This window comes from Esox lucius, chromosome 16 (assembly GCF_011004845.1).
Source record: "Esox lucius isolate fEsoLuc1 chromosome 16, fEsoLuc1.pri, whole genome shotgun sequence".
NCBI lineage: Eukaryota > Metazoa > Chordata > Actinopteri > Esociformes > Esocidae > Esox > Esox lucius.
This window is the reverse complement of record NC_047584.1, coordinates 7911100-7938117: the sequence shown is the minus strand read 5'-3', so window position 1 is coordinate 7938117 and position 27018 is coordinate 7911100. Positions and strand designations below refer to the sequence as shown.

At 38.3% G+C, this 27018-nt stretch overlaps 1 protein-coding gene across 1 annotated transcript in view; it reads left to right on the top strand.

Moving 5' to 3' along the window:
• gpr39 (G protein-coupled receptor 39) overlaps positions 1-17916 on the top strand; it is a 58368-nt gene extending 40452 nt beyond the window's left edge. Inside the window, exon 2 of the mRNA XM_020054605.2 lies at positions 17138-17916. Within this exon, the coding sequence (XP_019910164.1) occupies positions 17138-17448 (311 nt within the window). The 3' untranslated portion in view covers positions 17449-17916. The remainder of the gene's footprint in view (positions 1-17137) is intronic.
• The last annotated feature ends 9102 nt before the right edge of the window (positions 17917-27018 follow it).

The following is a 27018-nucleotide window of genomic DNA, read 5'->3' as shown; positions in this document are numbered from 1 at the left end:
TATGCATTAAGTTATGTCTTATAGAATCTACACATGGAAGTAATATGATTACAAGTTCACTTTCCTCATCCAAAAAGGGTTTCTATAGAACACAGTCCTAAAAGTCAGTATTTTTACTTTATTTCTTAAATGCTAGATGACGTACTATGTTTTTAATAGGTTGGTATATTTTCTGACTTCAATATTAACAGGCTGTTATTAAGTTGTCAGCTCAAAAAATAAGCTTTTTAACATTACATAGCCAATTTTAACATAGCTGCCACTTGGTTCAGGTTGTCTCCCAACGTACCAGTGCATTTACAAAACGTTTCCTGTAGAAGCATGTAGCTATTAACAACCCATCTGTTAATAGCACCAAATCCAACAAATTAATGAAGAATTTAATAATTGTAAAACATGTAAGGATGTGGCAAACACATTGGAAATGTTCAATATAAAGTGCAATCGGAAAGCATTCAGACCCCTTACATTTTCTCGCATTTTGTTGTCACAATCTTATTCTAAAATGAATTAAATAGATATCTTCCCTCACCAATCTAAAGACAATACGACATCAAGTATTGAGACACCTTTACTAAGAACTTTCCTGATGTACCATGTACCACTGTCAGGTTGGAGAATGTAAAAGAAATGTTTAGGTCTTAACCAGCAATGTTCGATCAGGTTCAATCCGGGCTCTGGCACAACCAATAACCACGATTAAACTTGCAGACCCCCAACCAGTCGTAATGAGTTCTCTTAGAGCAACAAGAAATGGCAATTGTGTCAGATCTCCACTCATCCACTCCTGGCGGCTTTAAGCCCCTTTACACAACACTGGACACCTGAGCACAGTCAATATGCTGCAACCAGGATATTAACACCTGGCTGAGAAAACACTGCTGTAGTGTGGGCGCAAGAAATCACTCAAACTAAACAAGATTTTTTTTTGAATTGTACTACGAACTAAAGATAAATTACAAAGAATGATCACAAAATTCTCTGGAAAAACCTATATTCAATTCATGTGTCATTCTTTTCAAAACCTATTGGACATAACAAGAAGGTAATTGAAGTCGTTGGCTGACAACGTTTGAAAAATGATTTATGAAATGCACGCCAATTCTTTAATCATGGATAACTGGACAAATAATGAAAGACATGAATTGCAGTTGGGGAAGAAGAAAAAGTGATGCTTATTTTGTATGCTTTCTTTTATAAATGTTGTCTTTTTCTGCCTTTTCTGCCAACTGTTTTTTTCTTTTTGGCCTAAGAATATAAAGCACTTTGAATTGCCCCTGTGTATGAAACATACTATACAAATAAACTTGCCTTGCCTTAAGATGAGTTCTGCCTTATGGGGTAAAGATGTGTGTTATCTGCATATAGCATCTGTGTCATTATATGTCAAGATAGTGACTGTATCATCATCCGTTAAACTTGGACCCTCAAGCACTACTCTGAAGCACTACTCCAATTGAGAGGGTGTGTATACAGCATTTAGTTTACCTGTGGGGAGTCATTTTTGTAATCAGGAAAAACCTAGTTGAAGGACCCCTGCCGAAAATCTTTGTTGGATTGGTGGACAATGACAGATATATATATTTTATATCTTAATCTTAATATATCTTAATGTGAAATAATATAATTTATGGCTATGTACAGTATGGAGATGCTCAGAAATTTCCTAGCGTACCGTTCCCACCAGATTAAACATCTGGTATATTCACAGCAGTGCATGAATATACCAATTGGCCTTAGTTTCAGGACACCACCTGAAGGATCATGCCTTGGCAATTGACAGGTCTGACTTCTTACACAGCTATGCTCTTTATACATTCAACTGTGTACTGGATGAGGAATGAGATCAGCACCTATCCCTGATCAATTCAGGGGATTGTCCGGCTTGAGATGAGGTTCAGTCAAGCACAAGAAATTTGGTTGTTTATTCGATTCCCAACGCCTTTATTGAAGTATCAAACCGGAGACAAGTCATGGTTGGATACTATTAGGCAAACAACATCCAGATGGACTTGAAATGAAAACCACACAGGTGACTGGAATTATGAAGTATTTTTCAACTAGGACTCATTTCTATGGTGTGCTACAATGTGATCAAATGCCTAGTGGACCTGTCTGAGATGTTTCATCAACGATGATTGTTGATAGACATCTAAAGCAATCAACCCAGGGAGAATTGCCTGCCTATTTACACCACAGAAGATGGTATTGGAAGGTATTATCACCCCCCCTATATTTTATGATGTCTCCCAAGTCAATCAATGTAATGTAAATAGAGTATGGAATACAGTTCAAAGCAAGATCAGGACACAATTTCAACCATTTGTGGACAACATTGTATTTATCTATCAAATTACAAGAGGTTTTAGTTATGAAGAGGTACTGTATTTTTATACTGATGATTGACAAAGATGTATCAAAGATTAAAGTAAACCTGAAATATGCATTACACAATCACAAATAACAAAAAAAAACATGTAAAACAAATAAAAAAACATCACACATCCCAATGTAAGCCTTTGTGTGGGCTCTATGACTAGGGGTCCAAACAAAGCTTTGGGTGATTGATAATCAGCAGCGGAAGCCGCAGCACTGTGCATACCAGAAGTAGGTGTCCGAGGTGTGGCTAAAGGCTGTTGTGTATCACTAGGTGATTTTTTATACAAATTGATCTTACATCTAACGATCTTGTTTCATATATAGCTGTGAAAGGCATGTTGAGACATGTCACAGCCTCTAAAATCTCCCCCCACCCCAATGGTCTTCAAGCGTTAGCAATTTCATTATTAGCTGTCACACTTTTAACCAGAACCAATAGGTGTGACCCCTTAATAATCAGTCCTTTGAAGATGAATTGTTGTTTGAAGTCCAGGAAGTTAAATGTTTAGGCATGCACATCCTATTTAGAATATATTTAACATTTGTCTTGCTCCTTAAAGGTACATTGTCCAAAATGTTTTCAGCAAGGGTAACATTTTGGCCAACGCTTTGATAAGGCACAGGCATGTTTACCCTTTTATGTTTACACTTAATGTCAGTGTATTTGTGTCAAACTTGCCCTGTCTAACAACAGTCAAGAATCAAACTTTCTTAGGAACATACAGGCCGATTACATACAGGCCCTGGTGTTCCAGCGTTAAAGTCAATAAGTAAATAATGTTCTAGCATGTTCTAGTGTTAAAGTCAGTAAATAAATAATGCAACACACCAAGCAAAAATACTTGGTGTGTTGCATCTTTAAAACTCTCCATGAAGAACCGAGAAAGACCAGAGTATAGCTGCCTTCCTAAAATGCTAATCTGCTGATTATTGCAACCCATTGTCACATTTGTGTTCAAATTAGTTCTGCTTAAACTGCCTTTAGCAAGAATGTTTTGGACAAGGTAAATACCACATTGGTTTCAGTGGTGGGAATATTGCATGAACACTGCATCTCCAAACTCTCATATGCACTTTTCATTAAATTGTCAATGATTCAAATATAGTTTTTCTGAACTATTAACATATTGTCACCATACAACGACACTGGTAGACCTTACATAACAGTAATTTCCCTCAGCATCAACATTTTGTCATACAGTAGTTGCCAGCATGACTATATTCTATTTTTTTTTTGGAGAAAGCAATGTTTGCATTATTAAACAATATTTTCACAAAATACATTAAAGCCTTTTGCTCTGAGACAGGTCTTTAACAGTTTTGTAACTGGATGTCTTTGGACCACCAGTAAAAATACTGTGCAATCCTGTCACCATCTGGTAAATCGTCGGTCCAGACACCCAAGGATGGCCTAGAGGGGGTTATAAATCCCCAGGGCGTGTGACAAAGATCAGTGAATCAGTATCAGTTAAGAACACACATCTATCCAACTTCTCCAATAGTGAATACAACTCAATTCTAGCGTAAGCTTTTGTAAAAGCAGCAATAAAAATGTTGCAGTTACATGGTTTGATAGATTGTACAATGCCACTGTACCATCGCAACTGTCTGAGATGAAGAAAAAATTATTACCTTCTATTTCACTGGATAAAAGGTAACTGTTAAATTCCTCTGGACCAGTTATTAACAATGTGTTCATAATTAAATTTATTCCAAAAGACTATTCATCTGCAATTTTGCAAAAGGTTTTCTAGCGCTGTTTCTAGCAATGTTTTCCTTATCAAGTTGAACACCCTCATTTTCATAATATCTTCAAATATGCTGTTTTTTATCAGCATTCTCAACCAATGATGGTTGCAAACCACTAACTTCCTGCTTTTGCTTTAGGAATGTCTGCATGTAACCCACAAACAATTCTGATGTTGCGGTGAGATCGCAGACTTTGAATGTTTCCACAATGCAATAACCATTTTAAACAGTCTTAATCTCCTCAATAGAAATCCTATTGAAATCCTATTTTTTAAGCTGATTCCAATCACATTCCCGTACACTCACCTAAAGGATTATTACGAACACCTGTGCAATTTCTCATTAATGCAATTATCTAATCAACCAATCACATGGCAGTTGCTTCAATGCATTTAGGGGTGTGGTCCTGGTCAAGACAATCTCCTGAACTCCAAACTGAATGTCAGAATGGGAAAGAAAGGTGATTTAAGCAATTTTGAGTGTAGCATGGTTGGTCCCAGACGGGCCGGTCTGAGTATTTCACAATCTGCTCAGTTACTGGGATTTTCACGCACAAACATTTCTAGGGTTTACAAAGAATGGTGTGAAAAGGGAAAAACATCCAGTATGCGGCAGTCCTGTGGGCGAAAATGCCTTGTTGATGCTATAGGTCAGAGGAGAATGGGCCGACTGATTCAAGCTGATAGAAGAGCAACTTTGACTGAAATAACCACTTGTTACAACCGAGGTATGCAGCAAAGCATTTGTGAAGCCACAACACACACAACCTTGAGGCGGATGGGCTACAACAGCAGAAGACCCCACCGGGTACCACTCATCTCCACTACAAATAGGAAAAAGAGGCTACAATTTGCACGAGCTCACCAAAATTGGACAGTTGAAGACTGGAAGAATGTTGCCTGGTCTGATGAGTCTCGATTTCTGTTGAGACATTCAGATGGTAGAGTCAGAATTTGGCGTAAACAGAATGAGAACATGGATCCATCACGCCTTGTTACCACTGTGCAGGCTGCTGGTGGTGGTGTAATGGTGTGGGGGATGTTTTCTTGGCACACTTTAGGCCCCTTAGTGCCAATTGGGCATCGTTTAAATGCCACAGCCTACCTGAGCATTGTTTCTGACCATGTCCATCCCTTTATGACCACAATGTACCCATCCTCTGATGGGTACTGAACAGCAGGATAATGTACCATGTCACAAAGCTCGAATAATTTCAAATTGGTTTCTTGAACATGATAATGAGTTCACTGTACTGAAATGGCCCCCACAGTCACCAGATCTCAACCCAATAGAGCATCTTTGGGATGTGGTGGAACGGGAGCTTCGTGCCCTGGATGTGCATCCCACAAATCTCCATCAACTGCGAGATGCTATCGTATCAATATGGGCCAACATTTCTAAAGAATGCTTTCAGCACCTTGTTGAATCAATGCCACGTAGAATTTAGGCAGTTCTGAAGGCAAAAGGGGGTCAAACACAGTGTTAGTATGATGTTCCTGATAATCCTTTAGGTGAGTGTATGTTCTTAGTGTTGTTTTTTTAAAGCTTCAAGCTCATACTGTAAGTTTGTCATTGGGTTGGTACTTGTTGAGCATTGACATTTTGGGAGTCCGTGCCAGAAACAGTTTAGAAACTCATAGGCCGTGTGCTACTTCTGCCAGTTAGCTAAAGTGTTTTTTTGACTTAATATAGTATTAAACAGTTGTAAGTTTAGATTAATTAGGGTAGAATCCCATATACCAATATTTAATTGTTTTGTGATAATTGGTTATGTAGCATAGACAAGTGTTAGCTAGCATGTTATTGTGTTACTGAATAGAAATATCAGCAGATATGGGTGGATTTGTTGTGAACAGACTAGGATACTTGCAATTTAATGCAGTTTAACACATCAAACACATAACCTATTGCAATAACTATCTACTACTGTAGACATTTGTACAGAACTTTACAACTGAACACAAGGAGCTGGCCATGTATCAAAATAAAACATTAAAGATATGCATTCATTCAGTATGTGATTAATCTTTAGGTAGGGTGGGACTTTAGGTACATTTCTATGACAGAAACTGATTTGCAATAACTGTTGAATAGCCTGTTAGTTAACTTATTATAAGCCACTGGCTTACTTATGTTCTCCTTTGAATCGTGTGTTAATCTATTCACAACTAGAATGTTGCTGGGCCCAGTGCAGACAGCCCAGCAGCTGCAGCAGAGTCAAATACAGTTGAGGTACTGTAGGAAGACAACACAGAGAGAGAGACACACTGGCACAGATGCTGTTAGTTTCTTAATATTGTGGCTCTACATTACATATGTATAGATAGTTAATCCATAGTATAGGAGGAACCTGTGCATGTGTGACACACACTCACAGATCACACTCGCACACATACCCTTACATCATGCACATGCAGACACAGCTCACACTAGCGCACACAAACACTTTCTTTTAATTCACAAATAGCTGTATATCACAAAGGATTAAAACATTTGAAAGACTGCTTATACACACAAACAAACACATACACACACTATTACTATTACTGCTGCTACTGTTTAATAATATTTGCATATTTTTTGTATGTTTATTACATTACTATATTATTATTCTACACATTTCTACTGTATATATATATATATTCCTATTGCCTTTCGTGCTGTTATTATTACTTTATCCCATTTGTATTCAGAGCAGTCTGCAAGAAAGGATTTTGCAGCAGTGTTTATATCCTATACTCTGGGCATGTGACTAATAGACTTTGACAGCCAGGCACTTACTGCTAAATTAATTAAGTCTTATGAGTCAATAGGAACATAGCAGCCATGTATTGTATTAAAAAAAAGTTCATTAACTACGATGTTGCTAGACTCAATACAGCCAGAGTCCTTTGGTCTTCTAGTACCAGGTGCTGTGAGGAAGGATGCTGCTGTAGGCCTTGCAGAGCCAGGGAGGGTGTGGTAGAGGCAGGAAGAAGTTCATATGTTCATTCAAAACTGTGCAAGCAAATGAGGCAGAGCACACAAAAAAGACAGAGCACACTAGAAAGGCAGAGCACACAAAAAAGAAAGAGCACACTAGAAAGGCAGAGCACATGAGAGGCAGAGCACACAAGAAAGGCAGAGCACACGAGAGGCAGAGCACACAAGAGAGGCAGAGCACACAAGAGAGGCAGAGCACACGAGAGAGGCAGAGCATAGAAGAAGGGCAGAGCACCAGAATAGTAAAAATTTCCCTGGTTTGCATATCCTAAATGAATGGATCATGACTTGTTTTTCATGTACCATCCCAAGTAAATGTCCAAAAATCCAGTTTGCACAGTTGTGAGGATGGCACAAATCAGAAGTGGCTGACATACTGTGAGAAGACGCATAAATTACATTGTCCAGTTGGTATTGCCTATGCCAAGCCCTCTGATAGTGGCAATCCAATAATTGTAGGAATGAATGGTTGGAGGCATATCCATCAGAGAATTGAAGAGCATCAACAATTTTTGTCCACATAGATTGTGCAGAAGCATACTTCTTGAGGGCCAGCAAAGCAAACATGAACCATTTACTCTGTGGCCAGCAAATGTTTGCAGAGAGAGAAGAGGTTTGTTCTGGAAGAAGCGTCATGTGCTGGAATGTGTAGATGTTGTAAAGGTGATAGGCAAGAGAGGAGCACAGTCAGAGGCTGCTTATAGTCTGGCGAACATCTCTGTAGATCACGGGAACTTTTTGTAGTTTCTTCTTTTAATCAGCACGTATGACATATAGTTCTTGAGGTGTACATATATTGTTAACATGTCCTCTTTAAAAGTTAGTAAGCATTGTCCAGAAGTTACTTATAGATTAAAGTTTTAAAAAATGGTGAAATGCTGAACTGCTGATATAATGTTTTAGGTGCACTACCATCTGTACACAAATGTAAAAAGCGAATGTGTGTGTCCGGAGGTGGAGATGTGCGGGCGTGGTAATGTGGGCTGGTGTAGCTAAAGTGCCAGGGCAGAATTTTTGTCCCAGTCTACCCCTGTCTTCTGTTCCCACCTACTGACCAGTGCATTTGTGAAAATCCAAGCCTCAATGTGGTTTGTAACAATAGTCTGAGCAGCATATCCGCTTGCAGTCAGGGCAGTGCTTTGTGATCCGAGGCTGGGTATGACTAGCTTTATGAAGACAGACACTACAACAATGTTTACAACCATGATCACAGAGGGTGTTCAAACCTGTATAACACCACCCATAGACATTTGATACACCCAGAAAATCTTTGTGATTCAGGATGCCATAGAAATTATCATCGTGTAAGTACGTAAAGAGTGTTCTAGGGTGTGGGTCCTCACTGTTTAGAAACTTTGCAAAGCAGCCATTTTGGTTTCGGTGAAAGGCAACTATTTTTGATCCTATAATTTGTTCGACTGAACAATATTTGTCAATGTTACGTAGTCATCCAACGCTAAACCACACCTCACGACCGCCCACCAGGACCTCATGTTGTGTGTGTTGTGAGTTCAACATCAGACAAACTGAAAAACACATATATGTAGTAATGTACATATAAATGTTCTCTTTTTTATTGATAATCTGATCTATCAACAGCGTTTGACGCCATGTGCCCCAGCCCTCACAGTGATTAATTATTTGTACTACTAGCTCTAGTGACTCAACAATCTTTGCATTACTTTGAATTACGCTTTATCACTCTCCAAATGTCTGTTCATTATATTCCTCCGCTTTCATGTTCACATTTACTGAGGTGACCGGAGATTCACCAAACAATTTAGAAAAGTTGCCATTGTTGTTCTACATTCCCAAATTGATTGTTCTGTTTTAGCCTTACATCTCTGTACCTACAAACAATTTTATGTTAAAGATTTGTATCATTCAAAATCAGCAGGGCTACATGATAAGACAGCATCATATAGTTTGCATCAGATAGGTTGGTCAGCTAGATCATCCAAAAAACGGGGGCTTGCAAACCTCTGCTATTAAACCTTATATCTGTGGGTTGAGGTCTGTATGCCATGTAAATGGGTATTTTATTATTTGTGTTTTCTGTTTGACTTGCTTTACGCTTTCGAGTCAAAGATTCCATCACATCTTTTAATTACTGTTGTACTAAATTGCACCCTAGGTTTCTTTGGACGAGCTCTTGTGAGTGACATCACGCAGGGGCTTTGAGGGATTGTGGGTATTATAAACAAGGATATCTTTGTTTTGTACTAGGCAATATATTTATGGATGTAGCTATTTTATCTGCTGTGTTAGCAGTAGTCTTTCACCACTGGGGTTGCAAATTTAAATTCGGCAAAGTTTTCTTATGTGGGTTTGTTGTGCCCAACCACAGATCTTAACACCGTTCCTAGGAATCAGGCTCACTGGGTCTTTATGACTTTTGAATCCTCAATCACCAACCTCATGATGTGTTGATAAGGTTGTCTCTTGGGTAACACCAAGCCATGTGATGGGGATATTCCATATGTACCAACATTTATTTTTTTTCAAAGTAAGTACCTGATCCAAATCACATCCTAAATTACACAATGCACAACTCCATGTTGCATAAACACACCATATGTTATACAAGCATCATAAACCATGGAATGCATCAACACCAGTTATAAACCACCAGCTGCACATGCACCTCTTACAACACTTATCGTAACATACAATTAAGGGAATTCATCAAGCTGGAACCCAGTAACACATTGTGAGGCATCAAACATCTATGTACAAAACAAATCAATCAAAAACAACATGCTTTTATGTAGTCAAACCACATCTTGTCATATTAAATTAACCGCACATGCCTACGTCATAGCAGAAGTACCACCTGGCCATAACGGAAGTCTCCACCTATCATCCAGGAAGTCCCACCCTACCATGACAAAAGTTCTGCCCATCTGTCAAAACATTTGATGGGCACATTTGATGGGCACGCCCATGGGTCATAAATCACAAAGGTGACTGAAGCCATCCAGATAAACTACTTATATGTGATGTATTTTATGTATTTTGTGGTGTTTTGATTTATGTTTGGACCCCACGAAGAGTAGCCATTTCTTCGGCTGCGGCTGAATGGGGATCCTAATAAAATAAAGAAATACCAATACCAACTTCATGTACGTTTTGGTAAGCAAATTGTTTAACACTTTCATGTATTTCTTGTTGGCAAACTGTGGAGGTTCAACCAGGGAGGAGTCTGTAAATCATAGGCTGTGAGCTGTACCATTCACATCACTAATATGATGACTGTCTATATAGTAACATACATAGAGTTATATCTGAGTCAGTATGTCAATCTGTCATTCTGTCCCTGAGCAAGGCAGTTAACCCTAATTAGCCAAATAATGGGTCCCAGAAAATGGGTGAAATTAATACCTTAAATACATCAGAAAAAAACATTAAGAGTTTACTTTATTTCTTCAACAGTATGTATAATAATGTTATTATACTGTTATATAATAATTTATCATTAGAATAGTTTCTGTTGTAGTCTGACATTCATTGAAATGAGCAAGGACACAGTAAGAATGTGTAATCACCCTCCAGGGAATCACTCTACAGATTGCTCTCAGTGTTGACCCTATTGTACCTCGTCTACACTCAGCTCCACTAAACTATGAGACAGGGCTGAAGAAAATATCTTTACACCTCATAATTCCTGTTTGCTTTTTCTGAAGTTTCCACACCATTTCCATGTAAGTCTCAATTCAAAATTAGTAGAACATGTACTATTAGGCTGATATGAATATAAACACATTGTTATTATTGAAATGTAATAAATCACCTTGCATACCCCTAAGGACTAGCTTGTGGGGTTGTTTCCTAAACCAGCACTGACCTCCATGCGTTGAGAAGTATAATACTATAAACAGTTAGCTCAATCTCAAAGGACAGATTTTGTTTTAGTTGAATTTGCATTACAAACCATGAAAGGGAACTAAATCAGTTAATGTAAAGAAAAGGAACTAAAATTACCAACAACTTTTTTTTTAAAAGCCTTCAGTGGAGTATCCAACAGAGCATATACACTCACCTAAAGGATTATTAGGAAGACCTGTTCAATTTCTCATTACTGCAATTATCTAATCAACCAATCACATGGCAGTTGCTTCAATGCATTTAGGGGTGTGGTCCTGGTCAAGACAATCTCCTGAACTCCAAACTGAATGTCAGAATGGGAAAGAAAGGTGATTTAAGCAAATTTGAGCGTGGCATAGTTGTTGGTGCCAGACGGGCCGGTCTGAGTATTTCACAATCTGCTCAGTTACTGGGATTTTCACGCACAACCATTTCTAGGGTTTACAAAGAATGGTGTGAAAAGGGAAAAACACCCAGTATGCGGCAGTCCTGTGGGCGAAAATGCCTTGTTGATGCTAGAGGTCAGAGGAATATGGGCCGACTGATTCAAGCTGATAGAAGAGCAACTTTGACTGAAATAACCACTCGTTACAACCGAGGTATGCAGCAAAGCATTTGTGAAGCCACAACATGCACAACCTTGAGGCGGATGGGCTACAACAGCAGAAGACCCCACCGGTACCACTCATCTCCACTACAAATAGGCAAAAGAGGCTACAATTTGCACGAGCTTAGCAAAATTGGACAGTTGAAGACTGGAAGAATGTTGCCTGTTCTGATGAGTCTCGATTTCTGTGGAGACATTCAGATGGTAGAGTCAGAATTTGGTGTAAATAGAATGAGAACATGGATCCATCATGCCTTGTTACCACTGTGCAGGCTGGTGGTGGTGGTGTAATTGTGTGGGGGATGTTTTCTTGGCACACTTTAGGCCCCTTAGTGTCAATTGGGCATCGTTTAAATGCCACGGCCTACCTGAGCATTGTTTCTGACCATGTCCATCCCTTTATGACCACCATGTACCCATCCTCTGATGGCTACTTCCAGCAGGATAATGCACCATGTCACAAAGCTCGAATCATTTCAAATTGGTTTCTTGAACATGACAATGAGTTCACTGTACTGAAATGGCCCCCACAGTCACCAGATCTCAACCCAATAGAGCATCTTTGGGATGTGGTGGAACGGGAGCTTCGTGCCCTGGATGTGCATCCCAGAAATCTCCATCAACTTGCAAGATGCTATCGTATCAATATGGGCCAACGTTTCTTAAGAATGCTTTCAGCATCTTGTTGAATCAATGCCACGTAGAATGAAGGCAGTTCTGAAAGTGAAAGGGGGTCAAACACAGTATTAGTATGGTGTTCCTAATAATCATTTAGGTGAGTGTAATCTACACTTGAGATTCCAAATCTAAAGGAATCTTCTGCAACGGCCCAATTGTCCCATTATAAAATATTATAATTTTTTCACTCTCCTTTACCCATTTTCTAAATCTCTCCATTTCCATTCTTTTTTCAGGTTTGATAGTGGGTTCACTCACAATGTGCTGGCTGCCCAACCAGGTGCGTCGCCTGATGACTGCCACAGTGCCAAAGTCCAGCTGGACCCTGACCTACTTCCGCAGCTATGTGACACTGCAACCTGTAGCGGACACCTTCTTCTACCTCAGTTCTGTGCTCAACCCCTTCTTGTACAACCTCTCCTCCCTCCAGTTTCGTGAGGTCTTTGTCCAGGTTCTGCGCTGCCACATAACCATTGAGCACAAGAACAAACGGACTGTGAAAAACTCCACTGCCAATTCGGCTCGTTCACTGCGTCCCCTGCTAAATTCATTGCGGCGTGGCAGTGGTGGAAGGTCTACTCGCACACAGAACAAGGAGTTCAAGATGCCCAGGTTCACAGATGTTCATAGTAGTATGGACAACACAAAAAATGAATCACATTCAATTACAGTGCTAAAACCAAATGAGCCGCATGAGACTGAAATATAAGGGGACATGTTTGGTGCTTTCACATTTATTGAAATATACTGTTTGTATGACAGAGTTTGCTTGACCTATGCTCTAAAAGGCTTTTTGGGTAGACTTAATGAATGAATACAGTCCTGAGTATGACCTCTAGATGACTTGAAACCAGTGAGATTTAAAACAAGAAGAAAGCTTTATGTTTCAGAGAGCCAACATGCTTTCTTTAAGTTAGGAAGTAGGTTTGAGGGGGTGAGTCAACAATCCAGAATGACATCAAGATGACTGAAACATGAACCTAAAGAAATCCACTAAGCTGTGTTCAGTCTTACATCAATCAGAGTAGGGTATCCAACACAGATTTTTACCATTACTCAAAAGCTGGAAATAATTATGTGTAGAAATAACATTATCTCTTCTCTTCTGTGTAAAAATAACATTATTGTTAATCATTTTCCTTTCACCTCCTCTGATTTACTACCACTAGAGTGTTATCATAATATTTTGCTCATAAACCATTCTAAGGTTAGAGCTACATTTATTACAACTGCCTTTCTTCGCTATCACAGATTATTTTTATGTATGGTATCATGTATCACTTGGCTATTTGATATATTTTGAGATTTAAGGTGCCTGTAGGTATGACAAATAAATATTTCAAGATTTTGGAAATAAAATTTCAATACTAATTTAATGATGTTGCCCATAGAAATGCATTATTTAACACAAGGCAAACCAAATCAAAAATAACAATCTGAAAAGTTTATTCATATATGCATCATATACATGGACCCATATTTAAACACTTTTCTCATGACAGGTTTTGGGAACCCCTGAAGCTTTAGATTTAGGTATTATAAAGGTTTATTTTATCATAAGAAATTGTCTACCCAGTTGAATTTTTTCAAACATAAATTTACATAATACTATTTTCAAATCCCTGGGTTAAATGCGTTGCGGTGTATTCAAGTGTACACTCAAAAGAAAAGTTGCATGGAAGATCCTTTAGGAGTTCTTCACATTGGAACTGTGGCAAAACCCTTAAATATTATTTGAAAAACTCTTTAACGTTCTTTGAAGAACCCCTTTTAAACATTCCTCAATAAACTTTGGAATTACCTTTTGGGCTTCATTTTAGGGGTCACATACTTCAAATGGTTTTTGAGGAACAATTAAAAGGTGTTGTTTAAAATACACATTTTCTTCAAAGAACCTTTAGGGGTTCCCTACAGTGAATCCCCAATGTGAATGATTCTCCACAAACCTTTTCGTTTTACAATGTTCTGAAGTATATAAAAAGAAATGCTGTTCTACATGAATTATTCTAATAAAATACATCTGAATTCTTTAAGTATGTAAAGTATTTAAAATTATTAAATTGTATTTCAAACAAGGTAATTTGCATTGTAATAGCTGGAAAGTCTTCATTGTGTAATTAAGTGTTAATTACAGTGATTTGTTTTCATTACAAGAAACACATCTGATAGCTGTTTTTTAACTCATATTATCATAATAAGACGGCACTGAAAAATAAGCTCAAGGTTGTTTATCTTGTCCTAGTATCAGCATTGCACATTGTCTAAAGCATGGCTTTGTCTTGAATTGTATAACACATATATCTGACTAACAAAGTTGACTTTCTAAAATGGATGGTACATGTGATTTGTGTCTCTATTCAATCCACAACACAAGTTTAGTGTTACAGCAAAATTCTGATCTATGATTCAAGCCAGTAAAACCCGCTTTGCAGCATTTGCTCAATAGCTTTTTATGCCCAAGGTCAAATTAACTCACAGGCTCCCGCAGGTGGCGCAGTGGTATAAGTTACTGCATCGCTGTACAGCTGCATCATTGCAGCCAAGGGTTTAACCTCTGGTCAGGGCATGTCAACAGTGCAAATGGGCCCCTGTTACGAACATTGAATTTTGCCCTTGCTCATTCGAAAATTGCTGGTATGTTGAACAGGCCTGCCTGGTCTTGTTGTACTCCAATGCCTACTTGTGGTAGGGCACCTGCCTACCAGGTAAATTGTGGTAGTAGGCTGGTAAATGCCCTCTCCTACTTCACCTTAATGAAATAGTATGGAGACACTGCTGAAACATTGCAATGGCAGGTTTAAATTAATCCTAGCCCTAAATGCAATGTTCAAGCAGTAGCAGATACTGCATTCTAGGCAATTGGAAATTTCCCTTTTTAATTATTTTTTGCAATATTTAACACTTAGCAATACAATTTGAATAGAGAACCTGGTCTTAACACAAGTCTAATGAAATTAATACAGTGTCTGTAATTTAAACGTAAATTACCCTTGAATAATTTTTATAGTTCATCATAAATGTCTGTCTCCCCCGGTTTATCTACAAATACACAGTACATACTCATTTTACTCATCCATGTCTGGCAGTGATCAGCCCCATCATGGAAAGTGACATGGCTCTATGCCCACCCTTTTTCCATTCACCAAGGTCCCCAAAACACATCTTTCATCATGTGGCATGCACCTGACTTCAATCAATGCTCATTGAGCTTCGGTCATCCATATTAGAAAGGAGTTATGTCCAATGAAGACCACACAGGAAGGAGAAGAATTCACTGAAACCCAGGCTGAGTTGAAAGCCTTAAAAGTTAGACCAGAATCTTAATGAAGTATAACAAGCCAATCATGGGATCTGTCAGCAGAAGCATTCACAGGGAACCAAAAGTAGAGAGAGGCTCTAGTGGGTTTAGGGATGAGGTGAAAGACCTTTTTTGACTGAGTCCGTTACTGAGTGTTGTTTTGCAGCGGCTGATGACAAATATTTTGAGTTTCCTAGCGAAAAATGTCTTTGAAACCTATGACTATAATGCGTTTATAGTTTACCACTGACTATCTGATTTATCTGAATGTCTGTCTTGCTTGTGAGCTACTCATTGGCAAAGGTGCATTAAGATGGCAGCCAGCATATGTCTCCATTGCCCTGTATTATACTGTAAATTACTCACCATTACTCATCTCTTGTATTGGCATTAGCCCAGTGTACATGATCCTACAGTATATCTAAGTCCAAAACAGATTGTGATTATTTATTTGAAGAGTGAACAGTGTTGCACAGAGCAGATAAAACTGTGCCTAATGGTAACATAATGAAGTCATAATTCCACCTTCAACATTGACACATTAAGCAAAACACAACAGAAAAATGTGGTTTATTAGAGGAATTCTTCTCGTAAATACACAATACAGTGTTCAGAGTTTCTCAATCTGTATTTACAGCATAAGGTGTAAATAATAAAATTCTTCTGGCTAAGGGGAGAACGTAACTATGGACAAGAATTAATAGTCATCGATAGTTTCCGCTGTTGCCTTCATTTTTCCTTTAAGAAGAATTGTCTAGTACAGTTACACTACAAGAACATTCAACTTAAATGAACAAAATACTAATCAGAACAAAAACACATAACCCTGTTGTTTCTTAATTTGATGTATACCTTTGACCAGTAGAATGTTTTCGGTAGTATTCTGACATTCATTGAAATGAGCAAGGACACAGTAAGAATGTGTAATCACCCTCTAGGGAATCTCTCCAAAGGACACTCTCAGTGTCGACCCTATTGCACCTCTTCTACTCTCAGCTTCACTATACTATGAGACAGCACAGTTAAAAATATCTTTATATCTCAACATTATTGTTTCCCTTTTTAAAATCTAAGAGCATTTCAATGCAAGTCCTAATTCATAATCAGTAAACCATTCAGTAGACCATCAGTTGAATGACAAAATAATAAATACATTGTTATTATTGTCTTGCCAATGAGTAGCTGGAATCAAGTGCTTTTTAACACAATCACAGAGCAATTTTTTTCCCTCTCAACAGTTTGTCTTCCCTCTCACTATTTTATTGACTTAAAACCCCCCACAAATAATTAACGTAAAGAAATAGCACTGCAACTGGTAAACACTTAGACTGTTGTCTTAAATAATCTTTGAAAGAAAATCATTGCATCAACACAGATGACAAACAAACTGATTCAACATCTCAATATGTGTCTGCCTTAAAATAAAATATAAAAAAACGATCAATTAAATTTTCCACTACCAATCTACACAACCTATTTTCAAAGCAAAAGCAAAGTCCAGCCTCAGTGATTACATTTTGTCAATGACTAATTCTCCTTCCTTTTCTCACCTGTTCCTCTCCCTCACCTTCCTTTCTCAGGTTTAATTGTGGGATCACTCACAGTATTCTGGATGCCCAACCAAGTGCATCGCCTGATGACCGCCCTCGTACCAAAGTCCAACTGGACCACTGGCTACTTCCGCAGCTATGTGGTGCTGGACCCTGTGGCGGACGCCTTCTTCTACCTCAGTGCTGTGCTCAACCCTTTTCTGTACAACCTCTCCTCCCAACAGTTTCGACAGGTCTTTGTCCAAGTGCTGCACTGCCACCTCACCATTGAACACGTCAACAAACAAATATCGAAGAGCTCCGACCTTAAAAAAAAAGATTGCTGTCAGAGTACAGTATAACTGTAGCATTCTGCAAATATAGGGTCTAAAACACTTTTACTGCATAGATGCAGTTTTTCTAGAACTGACAGTCATTTGCTTTTGTTTGCTATTCCTGGATGGAAGACTGGACTGAGAGAGCTGTTAGGAATATTCTGCGAGCATACGTGTTCAACAGAATGCTAGGGATCACTTTGAAATCACTTTGTACAGGCTCAGATACAGCCCTATAAACTATAGGTTTATAAACACCTAACTAGTTGGTTTCGTCTGACCTGGAAAAGGCATAAACTATGCAGAAAGGAACTTCAGACCCAGGTAATCCCGGGCAAAAACAGCTTCCAACAACTCCAGAACCAAGTCATGCTAAAGCACCCAGCCAATGGTCCAAGTATAGCAATTCTGATTTGCTCACAAGAAACGGGGGCAGGGTGTTTTAAATAAGTCTGGATGAGAGCTTTGATCGGCCATAAAGATTGATTAAATCCTGATTCAGTAGGCAGGCTACTTCTTCAGAAAAAAATATCACTAGAATGGTGAGAAAAGCTAGTACCTATTGCTCCAGCACAGTGTATATATTTTAACTGTTTACAACCTGGAAGTTTTAATGTAGACCATTTCCTATAAGCCCTCACTCTCATAGAGGACTTTCAAGGATGGTGTTATTCATCTAGTATATCAACATCTGCACTAAGTATGTTTTCAATTTCAGAATGAAAGTGGATGCAATAGATAACAGCTATGGACACAATTAGTCATACATTTCAGTTTTAGAATTTCTTGACAAAAGGTACTCTAGTTTAACATGCATCTCTACACTTCCTGGCCAGTCAGCAGGACTGTAGTCTTTTGTCTCTGAACACTCCCATTCGCATCCAAGGCATTTAAAAACTGCACACGCTGGTGTTGTTTGAGTCCAACCCAGATCGACAAGACCAGAGCCAAAGCTCGGTCCTGCAGTGGCATTTTAGGCCTACAGTGAAAGCATTTGGGCAGTGCAGTAATTTCCTATCATTTATCGGATATGAAAATATATTTGAATTAAAGCTGACAATATGCACTTCAACTTCATTCTTATTATAATTTCAAATCCAATGTTCTGGATTAGAGCTTAAAAACAACGCTATCCAAATAAAACACAGTGTCTAAAAAAGTTGGGACGCTGTTTAAAATGTTAGGAAAAACTGAATGCAATGGTGTGTATATAGTACAAAGACAACAAATCAAATGTTGAAACTGAGAAATGTTAAAGTTTCGTGAAAAATATATACTTTTAATTTGGTGCCAGCAAAACATTTCAAACAAGTTGGGACAGGGGCAACAAAAGACTGGAAAAATTGTGTAATGCGAAAAAATATCGGTGGAATATTTCACAACTAAGTAGGTTAACTGGCAACAGGTCAGTAACATGATTTGGTATATACTTTCAGAAGTAAAGATGGGGAGGGATTAACCACTCTGGGCAAATAGTGCAACAATTTAAGAATGACATTTTTCAACAGAAATTTTTGAAGAGAGTTTGGGGATCTCATACGGTACATAATATACAGTGGAGAGAACAAGTATTTGATACACTGCCAATTTTGCAGGTTTTCCTACTTACAAAGCATGTAGAGGTCTGTAATTTTTATCATAGGTGCACTTCAACTGTGAGAGACAGAATCTAATTGGGGGAAAATCACATTGTATGATTTTTAAATAATTAATTTGCATTTTATTGCATGACATAAGTATTTGATCACCAACCAACCAGTAAGAATTCCGTCTCTCACAGACCTGTTAGTTTTTCTTTAAGAAGCCCTCCTGTTCCCCACTCATTACCTGTATTAACTGCACCTGTTTTAACTCATTACCTCCCCTCAATCTCCCTCAGTCTGTGTCACCATGCAAGATCTCACCTCGTGTGGCATCAATGATCATGAGGAAGGTGAGGGATCAGCCCGGAACTACACAGCAGGACTTGGTCAATGACCTGAAGAGGGCTGGGACCACAGTCTCAAAGAAAACCATTAGTAACACACTGATCCAGAGGAGGAATGGGAGAAGGTCATGTGGTCTGATGAGACAAAAATAGAGCATTCAGGCCCTCAATCGGCACCACATTAAAAACAGACACGATTCGGTAGCGGACATCACTGCATGGGGTTAGGAACACTTCCGAAAACCATTCTGTGAACAGTTTGTCGCTGCATCCACAAATGCAAGTTAACACTCAACCCTGCAAAGAAGAAACATTATACACCGATCAGCCATAACATTATGACCACCTGCCTTATATAGTGCAGGTACATCTTTTGCCGCAAAAACAGCCCTGACCCGTCGAGGCATGGACTCCACTAGACTTCTGAAGGTGTGCTGTGGTATCTGGCACCAAAATGTTAGCAGCAAATCCTTTAAGTCCTGTAAGTTGTGAGGTGCGGCCTCCATGGATCGGACCTGTTTGTCCAGCACATCCAACAGATGCTTGATTGGATTGAGATCAATACCTTAAACTAGTTGTTGTGTTCCTCAAACCATTCCTGAACCATTTTTGTGTTGTGGCAGCGCGCATTATCCTGCTGAAAGAGGCCAATGCCATCAGTGAATACCATTGCCATGAAAGGGTACACATGGTCTGCAACAATGCTCGTAGTACATGTCAAAGTAACATCCACATGAATGGCAGGACCCAAGGTTTCCCAGCAGAACATTGTCCAATGCACCACACAGTGTCCGCCAGCTTGCCTCCTTTCCATAGTGCATCCTGGGGCCATGTGTTCTCCAGGTAAGCAACCCAGCCATCCACGTGATTTAAAAGGAAACATGATTCATCAGAGCAGACCACCTTCTTCCATTGCTCAGTGTTCCAGTTCTGATGCTCATGTGCCCATTGTAGGTGATTTTGGGAGTGACAGCTGTCAGCATGGGCACCCTGACTGGTCTGCGGCTACGCAGCCCCATACGCAACAAACTGCGATGCACTGTATGTTCTGACAACTTTCTATCAGTACCAGCATTCACCTTTTCAGCATTTTGAGTTACAGTAGCTCGTCTGTTGGATCAGACCACACGGGCCAGCCTTCGCTCCCCACGTACATCAATGAGCCTTGGCCGCCCATGACCCTGTCGTGGGTTCACCGTTTTTCCTTCCTTGGACCACTTTTGATAGGTACTGACCACTGCAGACCGGGAACACCCCACAATTTGGTCCTTGTCAAACTTGTTCAGATCCTTACATTTCCAACACATCAAATTTGAGGACAGAATGTTCAGTTGTTGCCTAATATATCCCACCCACTGACAGGTGCTGTGATAATGAGATTATCAGTGATATTCACTTCACCTGTCAGTGGTCTTAACTTTATGGTTGATTGATGTATTAACAAGATCCAGAACCGCTGTTACTTTCTCTGGGCCCAAGCTCATTTAAAAAGGATGCTGCGACCTCCGGGCTAAACAGAAGAGGGATCATCTGGCTTGTTATCAGTGCACCCTTCAAATGCCAGCATCCGTGATGGTATGGGGGAGAATTTGTGCACATCATGGGTGACTTGCACATCAGTGACGGCATCGTTAATGCTTAACAATGTAAAAGGCCTTCCTTATTTCAGCAAGACAATGCCAAGCACCATTCTGCACATATTACAACAGAATGGCTCCGTAGTAAGAGTCCGGGTGCTAAACTGACCTGCCTGCATTCCAGACTTTTCACCTATTGAAAACATTTTGCTCATTATGAAACAAGACATATGACAAAGGATTCCCTGAACTGTTGAGCAGCTGAAATCCTATATCAAGCAAGAATGGCAATACATTTTACTGTCAAATCTACAGCAGTTGGTGAGTATTGTAAAAAGAATACTGTGATGCTAAAGAGGTGATGTAACACAATGGTAAATATGCCCCTGTATTTTTCCAAAAACAATAACATTTCTCAGTTTTAACCTTTGATATGTTGTCCTTGCAATATTTTCTATTTAATATAGGGATAAATGATTTGTACATCATTGCATTCTGTTTTAATTAGCATTTTACGCAGCGTCCCAACTTTTTGGAAATGTGGTTGTACATTGATTTCATTCAAATTAAATATGAACCCTATAGGCAATATCAAAATGCACACAAATGTTGGTAATTATAACAATAATTCTTATGTTGCTCTCCAGAATATTTATTAACCATAGTAAAGAAAAAATATCATTGTTGTTTATCAGCTAGATCAAGACAAATCTGATGGAGACAGGATACTGCCCCCCCAGTTAAAGTTTTAAATTCTCTATAAAATAATTACTTCATAACTGAGGGGGGGCAGCCGGGCCTGCATGGTGCAGGGAGAATGGAAGACTTCAATATAGAAATTCAAAAGAACAAAAGACAAAGGAACAAATATAAAAACTCATCGGGATACAGACTATGACCTTCAAAAGCAAGACAGAAGGAGGAACACAAGTGAGGGTAACTATAAGAAAACAAGCATCTGTGCTCCAAAATATGGAGAGAGCATGTTGAATTCCACTGGCATTGCAAGCCCACCGTGACAATTAGGAACTCTTAACTGGTCATCCATGAGTTCCAGTTTCACTGGGCTATATATATGAGCTGACTAACATTAAACTATCTACATGAAAATTAGAGAACATAGAAATGAAACGAGACAGCTTCAGCTGAAATGTACTCCTTAATACATTTTTCAATGGCTGTATAATATTACTTTACTTGTCTCCACTATTTGTTTAAATACACTCACCTAAAGGATTATTAGGAACACATGTTCAATTACTCATTAATGCAATTATTATTACCGGGTACCACTCATCTCCACTACAAATAGGAAAAAGAGGCTACAATTTGCACGAGCTCACCAAAATTGGACAGTTGAAGACTGGAAGAATGTTGCCTGGTCTGATGAGTCTCGATTTCTGTTGAGACATTCAGATGGTAGAGTCAGAATTTGGCGTAAACAGAATGAGAACATGGATCCATCATGCCTTGTTACCACTGTGCAGGCTGGTGGTGGTAGTGTAATGGTGTGGGGGATGTTTTCTTGGCACACTTTAGGCCCCTTAGTGCCAATTGGGCATAATTTAAATGCCACAGCCTACCTGAGCATTGTTTCTGACCATGTCCATCCCTTTATGACCACCATGTACCCATCCTCTGATGGCTCCTTCCAGCAGGATAATGCACCATGTCACAAAGCTCAAATCATTTCAAATTGGTTTCTTGAAAATGACAATGAGTTCACTGTACTGAAATGGCCCCCACAGTCACCAGATCTCAACCCAATAGAGCATCTTTGGGATGTGGTGGAACGGGAGCTTCGTGCCCTGGATGTGCATCCCACAAATCTCCATCAACTGCAAGATGCTATCCTATCAATATGGGCCAACATTTCTAAAGAATGCTTTCAGCACCTTGTTGACTCAATGCCACGTAGAATTAAGGCAGTTCTGAAGGCGAAAGGGGGTCAAACAGTATGGTATGGTGTTCCTGATAATCCTTTAGGTGAGTGTAAATTAGAGCTGTGATAACCTGCTTAGAACAGAATGCATGCATTTTGCTCCACAGTGAGGATGGTTTTATTGGCAAGTAATTCTCCAAAGATCACAGTTGGAGAATTGCAGAAATCTTATAGTCAAGTCTAAACCAAGTCTCCAAAATTACAATTAGACACCACCTCCAAAATAAAATCTGTCTACATCTGCCTGAAGGCTAACTGGGTGGTCATTGGATCTTCTAGCAGGGGTATGATCCAAATAATTCCTCCAGATACATAAATAAATGGCTCAGCAACTGCAGCATCACTTTCAAGATAGTACCAAGAACTCTGAATAGATTCTGCATGGATAAATGTCTCTGAGCCCTGGCTAGTTTTCACACCTCAAACATTATAAAAGATGACTCTTCTCTTTCTACAACTTACCTCCAATAAAGGTTATATTTTGAGTTTAAAATAAAGTTAATAAGTGATAATGACATTTGTCAAAGCCTTTTCTCATCTTTTCCAGGGGTGCCAATCATTTTGGGCCAATACTGTATGTAGTCTGCAAATATTAATCATCAATTCTTTCAGTCAATAGGCTACTTATTGTTTGAAGAGAGTGGAGGTAAAAAGAAAGCTCCTACTTTTCCAGATCATAATGATATTCAGACAGAGAAAATAGCCTTTGGTTGATCCATGTTTATTTCCAGGCAATTGTGTAAACTCCTGTCCTGGAGAGCCAACCATTTTGGTTTTCATGCTCTCCTACTAATCAGACTAATGGAAACTTATGAAATCAGATGAGTTCAATTAACTAGCTGGAAGATACAAAAACAGAAATTGAAGTCCTTCCGAACCAAAATTACTGGCCCCAGTAATAAACTATAATCCAGACATGCAATGTGTATAATTGTGTAATGTGAACTAGCTGAAAACATCACTGCTATGATGGGAGGTTATTGGATACATAGCAGACACCAAACATTATAAAAACATAAAACTGATTCAAGGAGAAACTCATTCACTACATAATAATTGCATTACCATCCTAATGAATGCTTAACCCATAGCTATACAGACATCAAACACAAAAAAAATTCAAATGTCTGTCTGACCACTCACCCACAGCAAGAGAAATGTTGACTGCTCCTCAATGATCTCTGTCTGGACCCTCTGGCATCCTATGGAAATGCAGCTCACCATGAGACAATAGCTGCCTACCACTATTAATAGCCTGTTGCTGACACACATTTGAGCAAATAAAACCCAGTGTCAAATACTTTCATATGTGAAATAAGTGAAAACATCAGCCCTGCCGTAAAGATTTTGGAAATTGCTTATTTTTTCCAATATAATATAGAAAAACTTTCTCTAGAAGAAACCTTTTCAGATTTAGTTCCGGAACCATATTACCCAAGCTTCTATCATATACTATATCCAAAATATTTTCCTTGTTCCTACACATCTTTGAAGGTGCAGTTTGCAAGGAGTAAAAATAGTAACAGTGACAATGCCAGTGTCAAGCTGAGGTGATTTTAGGCATTAAGCATTTACAGGTTAAACTATAACAAATCACAGAGCCTAGCATCAAAATTCAGAGAAAGGTTAGTGTTTATGTCTTAAAGATCCTGCTAATTTATCATTGTGTTATTTTTTTGTAGTGTATCTGTTTATTCATATTGGATTTCATATTGTACTCTGAAAAAGCCTGAGGTGTAAAAATGTTGACAACCTGCCTTATTAGCTTAGCTATGAGGCCTTTGTGTTTTATGTTCTTTCATACATCTCTTTTATTACCATGTTGTTTTGCCTACTTTTATTGTATTAGTCTGTGTTGCTATTTCATATGCACTTCAAATAGAGTTTCAATTGATTTTAGATTTAGAATTGATAACATGACAAGAGTCATGAAAATATAGTCTCAATTAGCTTTAATAGTTCTTCATTCTTACTAATTTGTTGTTCAAATGCATGAACAGAGGTAGCACTTTATAGTAACTACGCACATGTAGGAGCAAAAGGGCTCATTTGACTGCAAAAAATGCAGTCAAATTAGTTGTACATAGGTCACTAGAGATGTGGTTACAGAGTATGTTGTCTTACAATGAGGTTATAATATATTCATATTGACCCTGACTTCTGGCATGCCCTTTGACCATACACAGAAGTGAATGCCTTTTTGCTGGAATCTGTTTCTATTAAAAAATAAATAAATAAACTTGGGTACATAGAATTATTTTTATGTGGTTATCAGTTTGATATATTTTGACATTTAGCAACAACCAAGCATATTACCAACATAAACCATAGAAACTGCTGTTGAGATCTAGATAAAACCAATTAAAAGACAATAATGGAGCTAGGGATTAGAATTACTGCCCTTTTCCTTGGTTTCACTGTAACGTTTTGTTGTTACTTCGAACATGGTTCAAAAAATTGTCCTTGGTAATTAGTTGATCTGTTTTATATATTAGCTTTATTTACGGTATTAGATTATATATTTATTTAACAATTTGTAATTTCCCATGCCATTGGTAGACATTTGAGCATTTACCTTTTTCATTTGTCATGTCAGTCTCAATACTTTTCAGTTTGTTCTGGCACCTACTGTCCATGAATCCGTTACTTGTAGCGCATTATTAGTCTTTTCCATAACTTCAGATTTTATTGTGTTCTATTTATTTAAGAGTTATTATTATATTATTAAAACGTGATTTGTAAATGACTGGGTGACTACATTTGTTTTAAATGACTAGGTTACACATGTGGGAGTAATGATTAATGAGAATGGACTGAGTGCTAGTGGCAGGTAGACCTGTTCATTCTAAATGCCTCCATGCATGCACATATAAATATTGCCATTATGAGTGTTTTTGCTGAAATTCAATGTTAATGATTATGTAAAATATGGTATATTTTAGCTCTCTCCTTTAATTTAAAAAGGCCCTAATGAACTGAGGACAATAGACAGGGTGGTAGGAACAATTAGCATGTTCAAAAAATCCTTGTCATTCCAGAGATGAGTGGTCAAACTCAGTTTTCTTGAGAGCTGTTAAATAATGCATTAATGCATGTTTAAACTGTTAGGAAAAACAGTGAGGATAATATGGTTTCCAGAGACCTATTTAGTTGACAGCACTTTATCAGTGTCTCAATATAACTGCATTCATCTTTAGTAGTAGTGTGCTGGCATTTCCATTGCTTAGGAAGCTATAGCCTTTAGGTTTCATCTGGATTTAGTTAGGAATTAAAAATGTATAATATCAGAAATTAACTTAGTAGAAATGTTTTAGTACATATTTTGGTTAATGTGTAATGAGCGTTGTTGCGCAAATTTGTGGCAATACTAAACATTGGTGGTGGATGAGGTGAGATTCCCCACTTAAAGTGTCTTAGTTGTCATGAAAGTACCCAATCAATATTAATTAAATAGACTGCCAAAAAGACTGCAAGTAATTGAAAAAATAAGGTGGAATAACAATGAATATTAACAATCTACTAAAGTTAATAAATCACTTGAGGAAAGTGTTGGACTGTCTCTCACTCAGGGAAAGCAGGGTTGAAATAAGTGCCAGTGCAGCATCATCTGGTTATTTTGTTCTCTTCCCACTAAAGAGATTGAATAGAACTTTGTGAAAAAATGATTATCTATGTGAAAAACATGCTCTGTCACAGCAAAATCACCAAATTGTCATACATACCATATTCATTTTATGTGATTAATTAGAATTGCAAATGTTTTATTGTACCTTTTATACATCTCAACCTTTTATAAATGTGTGCTTACTGCACAAACCAATTAACCATCTTTGGAAATTGTTGAATTTGTTTGAAACTGTTGAGTTTAAAACCCACAAGTGGCATTCATCACATATACTGTATATTGTTATTTAGTTTTACTCTGCTTTCCCCGAGTGAGAAACAATTACTCCAAGCAATTTATGAACAAATTGTAGCTTCATCATTATTCCCCACAAGCATTTTAATGCAAAGAAAAGCTTTGATTATAATCAATATTTATTATACTGCTTTAATTTAACTGCAAATAGAAAGTGAGCTGAATGGGGGTGGTTGAAGGGCCAAGGGTCTTTGATTCCTGGACTAGGCTATACACACATTTGGATTGCACA